At 45.2% G+C, this 14,267-nt stretch overlaps 1 protein-coding gene across 2 annotated transcripts in view; it reads right to left on the bottom strand.

Annotated features, from left to right (window-relative positions):
• Positions 1-3,643: 3,643 nt before the first annotated feature.
• The window catches only part of macrod1 (mono-ADP ribosylhydrolase 1), a 42,434-nt gene continuing 31,810 nt past the window's right edge, over positions 3,644-14,267 (bottom strand). The window contains exons 6-11 of one of the 2 annotated variants that reach the window (XM_047045536.1): positions 7,486-7,607; positions 7,242-7,272; positions 6,369-6,442; positions 5,110-5,191; positions 4,863-4,897; positions 3,644-4,031 (exon numbers count right to left, since the gene is read on the bottom strand). In XM_047045536.1, the coding sequence (XP_046901492.1) occupies positions 4,890-4,897; positions 5,110-5,191; positions 6,369-6,442; positions 7,242-7,272; positions 7,486-7,607 (317 nt within the window). In that variant the 3' untranslated portion in view covers positions 3,644-4,031; positions 4,863-4,889. The remainder of the gene's footprint in view (positions 4,032-4,862; positions 4,898-5,109; positions 5,192-6,368; positions 6,443-7,241; positions 7,273-7,485; positions 7,608-14,267) is intronic. The other variant, XM_047045456.1, reaches the window with a different exon arrangement.

Below are 14,267 nucleotides of genomic sequence, written 5' to 3'. Positions count from 1 at the left end.
TTATGGGAGGACCCTGTGGATTTATGTCAGACCCCCCCCCCCCCACACACACACACACACCTCACCTCATTTTGAACCCTGCCTCCAGACATAAGATAAGGTTGGAGAAAGTAAAAAGGGGGAAGATTGTAATAACAATAGGCCTCATTATTATTCATGTTTCATATAAGGAATGATAGAATGGGGTATGGAACCCACAGGTCGTCTCAATATCTCGGACTCTGTTGGTCCGTTTGGGTCGTTAATAATTGAGCAGAAGAGTGGGATGATTCCATCAGTGGGCAATCTCTTCTGGATAAATCTTTCTCTTCTTCTCCCTCCCTCCCTCCCTCCCTCCCTCCCTCCCTCCCTCCCTCCCTCCCTCCCTCCCTCCCTCCCTCCCTCCCTCCCTCCCTCCCTCCCTCCCTCCCTCCCTCCCTCCCTCAATATTGGGACCATTATCTCTCTGCTCACTTTTCCTCTCCCCTTCTTTCCTTCTCTCCATCCTCACTCTTATCTCTCACCTTCAGTCTCTGCCCCGTTCCCTCTCCACCCCTCTTCCCGCGCACTCCCTCCTTCTCTGGTGCTTGTCAGCCTTGCCTTACTATTAAAGTTTCATGTCTGGGCTTCTCCAGCTAAAGCCCCTCCAGACACCAGTCAGACCACTGTACCACCAGTCCTCACTGCAGTTTGACCTGAGGCTGCAAACAGCCACACAGTCTCTTTGATTTAGTTCTCTCAGCCTGCTGTGAAGGCAGGGTTGACACTGGAGCTCATTAGTGAGATCGTTCCATTGGTTACACTGCATGATCTTCAAGGTATAAATCAAAATCCAAAGACCTTGAAAGAGCTTTTTACCCCAGGTAAAGACAATTGTAACTATTTGTCTTGACTTTCCAGTACCGACCTGACTGGTTGACGTATTACCTTTCCATTGGTTACTTCACAATAGTTCAAATGAAGTCCAACTCAAATTGTTGACATTTCACTCCAGTGTGCTGCACAGGGGTCATTTGATTCGAGTCTTTTGTTTGTGACGGCTCATCTCCCCAGGGTCCTGTCTGTCTGCTGGACAGCAGGTAGGACGAGAGGCAGGGGACATCTAAACTTTGATCAAGTGGTGGACTGTAGTTTAATTAATTAAGAACATCCTCAGGCTACAGAGATGGGAGCCTCTGTACACTACCCACTGGACTTGACAATACAACAAGCAGGAGAATAATACGTGTGTTTGTGTGTGTACACTCTCTCCACCAGACCCTGCAACCTTACTTCCTCGCAAAACTGTCAAAATCGCAGGGCTTTCAAGGGGCTTTTACTCAATTAGGTTAGCCTGGAGGTACCACTGTCTATCTGTGCCCTCCCCCCCCCGTCACCTCACCCCCCCCTTTCCTCCTTCTCTTAGTCTTTGTCTCCACCCCTCCCTCTTTCTCTCTCTCTCTCCCACCCTCTCTCCCTCCCTCCCTCCCTCCCTCCCTCTCACCTAGTGTATTAAAGCCTTTGACGCTCTCAGTAAAAGCTGATTTATTCTCTGCTGGTATCGATCGGTCGCTGCATTAAAGATTATAATTCATTACCCTGGCCCTTTTAATACATTAAACACTCAAAATAAAAATAAAATAAACTCCAGAGGAAAAACACGGTGGAGAGACGTCCGCCCGTCGACCGCAGTCCTCCGTGCAACGAGAGTGTGTCTGTGTTTGTGTCTCTCACTCTCACTTACACACAGAAACCCAATCTCTCTTTCTCTCACTCACACACACATGGCATGCTTACAGTCTCACAAACACACCAAGATTTCAATGATGCCATAAATCTAGCAATACTATACTGTAGTCAATGAATTGAGTCATTAAAACAGTATAAACTATTAAAAAAATTACTTTGCTATTTGCAATTTGCTTAGCAAGAGCAAGACAAACTGAATATGACAAATGTACCCAGCTGGTGACTTAAGCGACAGTGAATGGAGACTTGGACAAATCTTTCTAGTTCAAGCCCATCCTTGAGGTAATCATGGACCTGACATGATTGCAATTGGCGAAAGTGAGCTGTCAACTTGATAGCTTTCAACAATCAACTCGGGTCAAATCCGTGATCTCTTCCCAGAAGTAGCCAGGCTCACTCTCTCCACATCCGTCTATCCCAGCTAAGGGACAATTGGAATTCTCCATTACTCTCTCTTCCTTCCATTTTAGGATCCCCCTTTTTTAATACAGAAAGCCCCTCCTTTCCTCTTTTTCTTTCCTCCCTCCCTCCCTCCCTCCCTCCCTCCCTCCCTCCCTCCCTCCCTCCCTCCCTCCCTCCCTCCCTCCTATTCCCCTCTCGTTCTCTTCATCTCTGACAGGCTTTCAGACAGTAAATCAGCAGCATTGATCCAGCGCAGCGCCCAAGTGTCTTGGATTCTGCTAAAGAGCCATTTTCATTTCACAAGCAGTTTACCTCCCCGCCCACTCCCCACCCATCCATAAACATCACCCTCCATCCTTCCATCCTCACTCCGCCACTCATCAGGACCACATCCACGGTCATTGGCTGGCTCCTGTCTAATCCCCATTCCCCCTTTCTTTCCTTCTCAAGTTTTTCTCTCTTGAGAGATAGAAACAATAGCTTGAGATTCCTTTTTGATGGTAGAATGCAACGCAATACTGTTAAATCATCCAGTCTGTGCAAAACCAGTAATTTATTGAGCCAACAGCATTATCAGTGTACTATGAAAGACTACATGACATTGAGCTCCAAGTTAGCAATACAGTTCGCATAAATAGCCTTCATTTGTCATTCTGTTGAAACAAACTACATTTGAGTGTGTGAGAAATACGAAAAAAGGGGAGAACAGACGGATAAAGGGAAAGAGAGCTCACTGATGGGACAGTGATGAAAATTGGTCGGTTGGGGGGATAATGAGTCTCTCTTTTCATCCTCTCCGTCGTTCACTACGCCTGTCTCTCCCTCTCTCATTATTCAGAGAGAGCGATTTGAGGCTGGCCGCACTGTCTGCAGCTTATTAAAAACGAAAGCCTTCACATAGGTTCCTCATGCTTTTTTCTCTCCTTTCCACCGTCACCATGATCCCTCTCTCTCTTACCTATCCTTCACCCCCAGCTCCATTACATCACACCTGCTTCCTGTCATCCCTCCATCCCCCCTGCTAGTCCTGTCATAGACCCCTCCCCCAACACTCCTCAGTGTTTTCCCTCCATTTACTCCTCACTCCTTCCACTCTCCCACCTGTGCTATTTTACACCTCCCACTATCAGATATCACACAGGTAGAGAAGTAGATGTACAAATATCAGGTTTAAAAAAAGATTTTTCTTTTTTCTTTCTCTCCTTTTCTCTCCTGCTCGGCCTTGTCTGCCGAGTAAGATTTGAAAATCAATAAATAAAGTTGTCAGAACATGAGAACGAAAGCACAGGGGTGGGCTGATAGACACTAACAGGGATTTCATTTCAAACAAATCACCGCCCGAGTTCTCGGACTGTGACAACACAATCAAAACCCCACACACAGCCATACATACTTACCGAATTGCTCTGTTTCTCACACACACCCACACAAAAAGAGAAGACACAAAAGAGAAGATTCTCAAAGTGGTCCCTCTTGATAAACTCAGTGTCTCGTGTCCAATCCCCCCAGAAAATATTTTTTCCAACACCTAAGCCTTTGTGATCAGCTTTAATGAGCTTCTTTTATGGAATCACTCTCAGTCTCTCTCTCACACACACGCACACACACAAACAAACACAAAAACACACACCGAACATTAAGCATTTCACATTGTGTTCTTACACACAAAAACAAGTCTTAAGGGGGATAGTTTTGTCAAAATCAATGCTTCACTCAATCAATTTAGTTACAGAATAATCATTGTCCAGATATCCATCAAAGGTGTCTCTTCACTCCTAATAACAGGAGGGGGAGCGATGGAGGAAGGGGGGGGGGGGGGGGTGGAGGTGGACGGGAAATCATCGCATGTGAAAAGCAATGGTGGGGATCAGTGTCCATAGCAACCCAAACGCCTCTTCATAGTTTACTCTTGACAGGGACATCTGGTAGGAGGAAGAGCAGAGACTATGTCAGGTGATGTCCTTCATGTACACCAATACTCCACCCTCCATAGTGATGATCCCACCAGATACTGTACATTACACACAGACTAGACTCTTATTCTGCGACTTGCTACCTGTCGTATAACATGAAATCAGTCTGAATCCTGTCAGTCCATGTGTTTATTTCACATACTGTGATGCAGTAACTGCGTGTGACTGCGTCTCCCAGCTGACATTAACAGCATAGCAGTGGGAATGTTCCAGTTTGAGAGTCATGTTCCTCCTAGGGCAAAGGTGTGGAGCTGAACCGAGCGGGTTAACACCGACATGTGTCACCCGCTCAACCTCAACCCCTTTGAATACCTTCATTCCACTAATCCAAGTACAAGGTACAAGGAATCCTCTCTCTCTATCTCTCTCTGTCTATACATTTACATTTACATACTGTATGTATACATTTAAACATGAAAGACATAGTAAAACAGCACACAGTGGCTCACAGGTACAGACACACAAGACATTTGGGTCCACAGACTGACTTGGACTGCAAGCCTGGAGCTTGCTACAGGCACAGTTAGAAGCTCAAAGTGCTGGGCAATAAACAGACCAGTAAAACGTTAGGGTTAAGGAACAGCGGAAGGGGTTAAGTTCATGGTGATATGTCTACCATGGTTTAGTTGGTTAGGAAAGGTTTGCGGTTAAGTCAGGGTTAAGGTACACGGGTCTCACAAAGAGTGGGGTATGAATCAACTAACAAACTACAAGGTGGCATTTCCAGTTACAGTTACCGCTAGAGACACACATATCTGTCCTTCACACCATGCTGGTTACCTGTGTTCAATAGGGCGCTTGGATTGGTCAGCAGGCTATGAGAAAGGGGCGGGTATAAAGATGAGGGGGAAAACAGAGATGATGGGCTAAGAGACCTGCTAGTTGTGGCTCTGGATTTGGACCCTTGTGTCACTGTGCTTGTTGGTGTGTGTGTCCGTGGAGGAGTGTGTGTACACATGCATGGGTTTACGTGATCACTACATTTGTGAGTATATACAGTAGGCTGTGTGCGTGTGTGTATACTTACCGCCAGGGAAGTAGTAAGGGAGGTTGTTCTTGTACAGCTCGTAATCACTCGGCAAAAAAACACAGAAGATGACTCTATCCAACTGAGACACAAACACACACACACACACCACTTCATGAAACGCGTGAAAATGTGAAAACACTACATAACAGGGCTTACATCAAAATCTACAATTCAATCAAGTCCTGCTCCCCCCATTGACAATCCACAAGGATTCCCATTGACAATGTGGTGATGGTTCAGTTTCTGCTACGCAATAAGACCGTTGTGCTTCTGTCTCTGTCCGTGCTGGTTTTTACACTTGAATTCATTATATTACTTGTTCTAGATTATTTTTCTTGACTAGGGAAGAAGCCAAACTAATTAGGATAATTGACTGTGCTCAGAAGGTTGGTAATGCTAATTTGACAGAAACTGTTCTTACAGTTTACCATACGGGAGACGGGTTGTTGATGTAAAAGCTCTGCTAAAAAGTCATACATAAACACAAATAAAGTGAAACTGTATGTAGAAGCATTTGCAACAATATGCAACATAATTGCATTTGTCCCTCCTATCAAATTTGTAAAGATTTTTGGCAACGTCATTTTGGGAACAGTCGTCTTGAGTTAATCTTGAGTTGTTAAAAAAAATAAGCTAATTAGCAGCATATAATAGAAGATCTTTGGACAGTCTCTGTCATTGAAAACGGTTCCACAAAGGACTTTAAGTTTCCAAACAAAACCCTTTACAGCTTCACGACAGCTTCACGTTTGAAACCCTTCATTCTTCAAATGCAACCTTAATTCAGAGGTTTCATCTGTGTTACAAATTGACAGATGAAGACCTTTTGTGTGTTAGAACTTAGAAAAGGTTGATAAAGTGAAGGTTGGAAAACAACAAGACTCAGAATCAGGGAAAAAAAGGAGACAGGATTGTTTAAAAAGTGAACACAATGTTCCGTTCCAGCTCAACTTCCTTTTGCTCATCTATTCCATCAAGCTGTCATTTCATTTCCCTTCTCTCAGGAGAAACTGTGTGTGAGCCAGTGTGTATATTTGTCTACTCATCCCGCAAGGAGCCAATTAAAACACAGACTTGGCCATGGACATTTTGGGTGTGTTTAGTGTGAGTGAGAGTGAATTTGTGCAAGTGTGTGTGTCTTCGTCTGCCCGCTCTTTGCTCTCTCCCGAAAACAAAAACAACAGCTGTGAGAGAGAAGAATACCAGGTGTTTCTTAAAGACAAAACAGAAGCACAAACCCACACGCAAACACTCACACAGTGATCATGATCATTCAGGTATTCTCTGACGGTTTTCAGCGCCACGTCCACAGCTTGTTCAGGTGGGTATCCTAGAGAGAGAGAGACACACACACACACGCCACATGCACACACACCAAAATATGTTAGAACTGTATCCATATCTCAGGGCAGCAACATAGGTAAATATCTGTTTTTATCTTGTTAAATATTTATGCCATACTTCTATTACTGTTTTTTCAAAAAATGTCTGTATTTGTTTGTCTATCTGTGTATGTATGTCTGTGTACACACATCTAAGTTCTATTAATAACCAGCAACACTGGCACTGTTTTTTTGAAAATATACCAATGTAGTTTTATAATTGCATAGGTGTAAATAAATCAATGTGGAATAGAAAAACTAGCACTGGGATTTCAATAGTGTGTGACTAGGCTAGGTATTAGATTATAACCAACTGTGTGTGTGTCTGCGACCTTCTCTACCAGCCCAGGGAACCCTGGGGAGTCTTGCTGAGAGCTGCAGATTGTCAAACTCCAGTGAGTGGGGGGATTACATGCCATCTGACACCATCTCCCTCCTAATCTCTGTTAATCTGCTCATCTAATCCGGCCCTTAATCTGGAGAACTCCACTCTCCCTTGCTGCAAGTGCGATATTGAAAAGTGTCACACTAAGTTAATTAAACTCTCCCGGCTTAACAGTGATGCTGGAAGACAAGTTGAAGGCATGCGGTCATGGATAGACAGACACAACCAGACAGACAGACAGACAAAACCAGACAGACAGACAGACACAACCAGACAGACAGACAAAACCAGACAGACATATACTAACATACAAAGAAAGACAGGCACAGACAGATATTGTAGACAGAAGCATGACAACTGACCGTAGACCCCAGTGGAGATACAGGGGAATGCCTGCAAAGTGGAGAGAGAAAGATAACAAGTGAGAGACATGGAAAGATAGTGAGAGAAGCATGCAGATAAAGAGAAAGAAAAGATGGAGATAAATAATTGTTAAAACTGTTCCAACATCTTTTCCAACCCTACCACCTCACACATACCTCCAGCTTCCTGCATCCCCCCCCACCCCTTCCACCCCCCCCCCCCCCCCCCCCCCAATTGTCTCACCACAGAGCGGAGACCTTCTGAGGTAGCACATTCCAGACTGTTCCAGTAGCAGTCCCTCAGTCGGCTCCTCTCCTCCTCCCCCACTGTCCCCATCACAATCGGCCCCACTGTGTGGATCACATCTGAGAGAGAGAGAAGGGGAGAGAGAGGAAGATAGATAGACAGAGAGAAGGGGAGAGAGAAGAAGATGGATAGACAGAGAAAAGGGGGGAGAGAAAGAAAGAGAGACAGAGGGAAGGGGCAAAAAGAAAATAAATCAAACTGGAAGGAAACCTAAATGTTTTTAAATGATGTTATACACTCAGAGCCAAAAGTATCGTTCATAATTTTGTGTTTCGCAAAGTTTGCTGCGTCATTTGTTGATTTATATTGTTTCTAGATTATTGTGCAGAGAGATCAGATGCATTTTAAATAAATGCTTCAATGGCCCAATTTCTTTTTTTTTTATCACAAAAACCCACAATTCACTGTTTTTGGGGCCAACATCATTTCACTAATCATATCATCAGCACATGGTAAAGTGTGAATGAGTCAGGTGAAATCCCTAGCATTTTTATTGGATTATAAGAGCAAATGGGTTGCTATAGAAGGAGGGACTCTTTGCATATATTTAAGGTTTTTGCCAATAAAAGCTTTTTAAACATATGAAATGCTTATCACTGTTTTCCAATATACCATAGAAACGTGGAAACAAATACTAAAGCAGCAAACCTTCTTTTGGCCATGACTCTACTGGCAAAACAAAATACTAAGAAAACTGCACTGAGATATAAACATATTTTACACAGTGCCAGGCTGGCTGACCCATTGCAAATGAGAAACCACAGGCAGGCCTGGCTACCTAAGAACAATTTTAAACCAATATGAAACTCTAGCAGCATTTGAAATGCACAACACTAAATAGAGAAAAACCCCACTGCTCAGTTAGTTAGAATGAGGAACATAATGTGTAAAAAAACAAACATTATATTTTATTTACATAAAGTATATATATATATTTTTTTTTATTGAATAAAAATTAGATGTTCTTTTCATGCTAATAAAGCATTCATGTTGATTTGAAAATGTAATTGACAGAGAAGGGCGAAGAGAAAAACAAAATGGATGAACAAGAGAGAGAAAGAGGCCATTTGAAGAAACCCATACACCCGGGGAGGGGTGGGGGTTGTCAGACCGGGGGTGGGGGGTCGTAATAATTCCTTCGTTAATAATTTGTTACACAGTTAATTTGTTAATAATTTGTTACATTAAATATTAATCCAAAATGATTCACACCTTCACAAATTAACAACAACTAACATATCATTTCTGCATTATGCATGTAGCAACGCTAGTGCTAAACAACTATTTAACTGGTCGGCTCCATGACGCCGGGTAAGTAGCTAGCTCTTGAGACTTCTCACCAAAAGAACGAAGGGGAAACTTTGAGTACTGTAAGTCGCTCTGGATAAGAGCGTCTGCTAAATGGGTAAATGTAAATGTGAGTAAGATACCTAGCGAAAAGTAGCCTCAACTTTCCTCGACTTTTAGCTACGGCACTAATGCTGAAGGCTCGCTGATATAGCTGTCGGTCTTACTAGAACGGCATAGGCTATGCATTGTTGCTAACATGTGCTGACGTTGTGACTGTGTGCATATGTGACAGTGCGTTCACACTGCAGCGACGCGAATCGCTTGCCATCGCTCACCTTCCCACAGTTCACCTCGCTCGGGGGCGTTTCAAACAGATTCATGTAGAATGTAGTTCTCTAAAGTCACTGTTGTAGTTGTAATGGCCAAGTGTGCAGACTTGGGTTTACGTACTCGCAACATCGATCAAAATACAACTTGTATACAAAATACAAAACTGTTTAAAGACATACACGTTGACATGTGTAAAAAACTTTTATTATATTACTCAAAGTCTCTGCTAATCTGTCGATATGATGGGGAGTTCCAGCCGGGCTAGCTAGCTTAGCTACAGTAGTTACTACAGAACGAAGATACGTAATGTCACTAGATTGAATTAGAAAGTACAAGCACCAACAACTTCGGCAACCTTGCGCCATGCATTGTTTTTTTTTTATGAACATCTCTGTACAAATACAGCTATGTATCGTACAGGACTGGGTAAGCAGCCACACAAACGATTAGTTTCTCCTCCACCTTGAAACCTAGAAAGCTAGAAATGTTTACCATGGTTGCTACGTTAGGAGAAACAAGAAAACACTCCGATTGGCAATCGCTAGCGAAAATCGCTCCTCATTTGCATAAAGTTGAGAAAAACTCTGTCGCGTCGCTACCCACAATGCACCACGCAAGCGATTCGCCTGGCTTCATAGAAAATGAATGGAAAACATGTTGTCGCTCGCATCGCGTCGCTGCAGTGTGAACGCACTGTGAGAAAGACGCATGAGTGACAGAGAGACGGAGGGAGAGCAGGGGAAAGGAAATGCAGCTGAACGAATACGCTGCGTGTTTTAACCTAAATAGCGATAAAAAAAAATGTTTTACGAAACGCAATGTGTGGCGGCCGGTGTTGATTCTGTGGCGCACCGCCACAAATTAGTCTATGTGTGGGAAACACTGCCATATGCTCTGCTGCTAACTGACTCCATATCAATCATGTCAATTCAACTAAAAACCAACACACACAAGGAGAGAATGAAGGTGAGCATGAAATACAGAGCAAAAGAGAGGGCTGCAGTACGTAGGGATTAGGGAACACACCAACATCCTGCCAACCAGCCACGAGGGGGACCCAGCGGGTGGTCCTGCCCTGCGTGACTCGTCCAGGTGGGGCCGTGATCAAGGCTAACCAACCAAGCAGCTGATACACTGCAAACTAACCGGCTACTTTCTATTCTAAACACGGTCTTGTCACACTCCAACATTGTACGCTGTGAAGAGGACAACCTATCCAATCAGATAGATAGTAATTGTACCCAAATTAGAATTATGTTTTTATTCCTGGTGGAAAGGTAGGATGTGTAGGATAGGATATCGAAGGGTAGGATGTGGGTATGTGCCTGGACTGGGTGTGCTAGTGTAGGGACAGCTGGCTTAGAGTGTGTGTGTTTGCTTGCTTATGTGGTAAGCTTGTGTGTGCCTTCTCTGGTAAAGGTCAAACTGGACGTCCTAGACAGTACTTCAGAGTCCAGCAGCCAGGTGCGGTTACGGGAAGTAGAATGTTCCAGAAGCCATTCGTCTACATGTTACTGCTAAATGTCACCACTACTCCAGTGTCTACAACGGCCGCCATCAAAAAGCCCCCCTCCACTAAATTCTCCCAGTATGCATTTTTCCATTATGGCTCCATCCTAATTGGACTTGTGTTTATTTTTCTTTCCCCACACCCTCACCCTCTCCTTCCACATCCTCTCCTTCCACACTCTCTCCCCCTTTTCATTCTGCTTCTCTCCATCTCTCCCACCTTTATCCATATTTTATTTCTCTCTGTGTGCTCCCATCCTCTCTCTCTCGCCCGTCCGTCTCTCTCTCTCCATCTCTCAGTCTTCCCCACTCCCATCTCTTTCACCCCCTCCATCTCCCTCTCTCCCTTTCCCTCCATCTTTTCCTTAATCTCTCTTCCTCTCTCCGTCACCTGGGGCAGACAGTACTGTCAGTGGGCTGTTATTTAGTGCCTCACTCCAGCGCTGTTTACATTATCGATCGGCTGTTTGTTTAGTTTTACCATACATCACCTGAGTCAGGCACATATTACCTCAACAGAGGCGGAGGGAGGGAGGTGGGCGTAAGAGGAGGAAAGAGAGAAAAGCAGTCAGTACTGGAGAACACTGGGATAAAGGAGTGCGTGACTGTGCGTGTGAGAGAAAGAGAGGCTGAGAGAAAGAGGGAGAGAAAGAAAAATGTGCAAAATGTGTGTGCGTGTTAGTTGCCGTGTGACAGAAGGAAACCAGGCATTTGGATCGCTACACCAGCGTGAACTTCAACTTGAAGCCCATCCATGCACAGACCACCCCCACCCTCATTTCCCATAGAAGTGTATTCCTCCTGCTATCCGGCCTATTGTCTGCAGGCCTTCTAGTTTTCCTCCCCTCTTCACCTCTTCTCTGCCTCCCCTCAGTTACTACCTGAGAGAGGGCACAAATGAGGACTCCTTTTCATATCAAAACTTGTGCCTCCCTTTCTCTTTCTTTCACTCTCCTACCATTCTCTCCTGTCACCATCTGTCTCTCGCTTTCCTTTGGTTTCGTTTTTGAACTTGGTTAACCGGAGCTGCAAAAGGCAGACCGGCCCTCTGGGCGTCAGTCCCACAGTTCATGCTCACTGAGGCAGAGAGCACGCTAAATCCAGTCCCAGGCTCCAGGGACAATGGAAGGCCAGGCCTGCTGTAAGCCTGCAGGGGCCCCGTGGAGAGAGGGAGGGACTGAGGGGGAGAGAGAAAGACAGAGTGAGGAAGAAAAAGAAAGTGGGTGGGTGAACTACTGTCTCGAAGCAGCCATCTCAAAGAAAATAGAAGAATACGGGGGAGAAAGGAGGAAAATCCAAATGATAGAAGAAAGAGGACAGAATTCATCTTATCATGAAAGGCTTTCTCTTCCCTCTTCTTCCACTTTCCATGCTCACTTTCTTTCCCTTGTCTCTTTCTTCCTGTGTGACTTTCAACCCCGCCCGGCCTACATGTCTGTTTTACTTTCTTTGGCAGAGCACAGCAACACCTTGCTCCATCTCCTCATTCTTTTGCCCCTGAAGCAACTGGATTAGTGAATGAATTAACACCGTTGTCAAACGCCGCGTTCCGGCGCCTTAGCAGCTCACTGCTGCTTTGTGTGTGTGTGTGTGTGTGCCTGTGAGAACCAAAAAAGAAAAGAACGTTTATGGAAAAAAAGGAAAAGACAATTAAAGAAAGATAGAGAAATGGGGGGGGGGGGGGAATACATATGTATTTGACCCATCAGAATATCTCCCTTTCACCGCCACATCTATTGTATTTCACACAGTATCTTTGGCCTGTAGCACCACTAATTATATCTGGTTACAAACCGCAAAGACAACAACAAGTCAAGATGTTGAAGCAAAGGATGGGGGAGGAGAAGGAGAAGAGAGACCCGTAGTTAGGGGAGAGGTGTAATGGATGGCGAGAAAGGAATGGTACTGTATCTGTGAAGAGAAGGAGATGGAGGTGAGGTCTTGGAGGAGAAGGAGAGAGATAGAGAGAGAGAGGTGTTTGTGAGGATTTTAATTAGTGCTAATTGGCCACTGAGGGAATGAAGCTTGGTGATGGAGGAGAGGAGGAGGGGGGGAATAACTGGTGGCTGCTATGGTCTGATATAACTCTCTCACTTTCTTTTTCATTTTCTCTGTCTCCTTCCCCCTCTTTCTGCAGTTCCACTCTTTCTTTCTTACACTGTCACTAACTTCTCAGGCTTTCTTCTCTTGCTGCCTCTCTCCGTCTCTCTTTCTCTATCCCTACCACGTTCTCTCTCTCTCTCACCCTCCCTCCCTCCCCCCAACCCAAACCCCCCTCTCCTGCTTGGGAGTGTTGCTGTGTTGTGTGGGTCTCAGTGGGCTGGAACAGGGAAACAGGTCAGTATTGGTACACAGGTGGGCCCTGGGGCTCCTTACTGGCTCCCCACTCTAACAACCACAAACACAGACACTCTAACTATCTCTTTCTCAAACACACACTCACAAGTAAGAACTCTCTCACTCTCACAGTCTCACAACGACAAACACACAAATACCCTGTAACTCCCTCTCACACACAGACACAAAGCTAGGATACACACTGTATGCACACTGACAACAAACACACCCACTGTACAACTCTCTCACAGATACAAATCAAGCATAACACATACTTACTCTAACAAGCACAAACACGCACACAGTATGTCTCTCCCACATGTGTGTACACACACACACAAATCAACCATACACACTGTGTGTGTGAGTACACACATTAGCACATCACAAACTCTTTCTCCTGACTCTCACGTCATTCTCCCTGTGCTCTCCCCCTTCCCCAGCTAGCTCTTAATCACAACTAGTTAGAGGTGTTTCCATCTCCTGACAGCAGTGCCTTTAACATCCAGCCGCTCTGAAACAGGCTCTGTTCCTGCCTGAGACGGACAGACACATCCAGGGCCGCCAACATGCCAACAAACCCCCGCGTCCCGTCGGTTCCATATAAGCGGCGGAGTTGGCGGTAGCGGGGAGAGCTGTTAGGAGCGGATGCTAGGACGGCCGCTCACATGGGCGTGCTGATCTGAGCCGTACTGCGCCGAGTCCCGTCAGTTGGTTTCACACTGTGCCTGTGAGACTACGTGTGCATGTGTTGGGTTAGACGGGCGTGTTTGTGAGAGGGCGTGTGAGAGAATGCGTACGTGTGTGAGAGATCAAGAAAAAATGTGAGTGTCTCTGAAGCCTCGATCACATTTCTCGAATCTGGACTGGTCTGGTATGCCACAGCATGGACCAAGAGGTGGGCCGGTGTGTGGGTGTTTGTGTGGGTGTGTGTACATGTGTGAAAAAAATGAATGTTTGAACGTGTGTGTGTGTGTGTGTGTGTGTACATGTGAGAAAGAAAGTCTGTGTGTTTGAGTTTAGTGTGTCTGTTAGTGTTTGTGTGGGTGTATGTACATGTGTGAAAAAAAAGAAAGTGTGAACGTGTGTGTGTGTGTGTGTAAAGCCTCCATTGCGTCTCCAATCTGTACTGGCCTGGCAAAGCCCAGCCCAGCAGTCAGACCAGACATGAAGTGTTCTCTGGCAGATCTGAGAGCAGTTTCATCTTTGGGGACGGGGAGGAGGGCGAGGGGCGGGGGGGGGGGGGGGGGTCT

The sequence above is a fragment of the Hypomesus transpacificus genome, chromosome 1, assembly GCF_021917145.1.
Source record: "Hypomesus transpacificus isolate Combined female chromosome 1, fHypTra1, whole genome shotgun sequence".
In the NCBI taxonomy this organism is placed as follows: Eukaryota; Metazoa; Chordata; class Actinopteri; order Osmeriformes; family Osmeridae; genus Hypomesus; species Hypomesus transpacificus.
The sequence above is the reverse complement of the archived record's forward strand: the minus strand, read 5'-3'. Positions and strand labels throughout refer to the sequence as shown.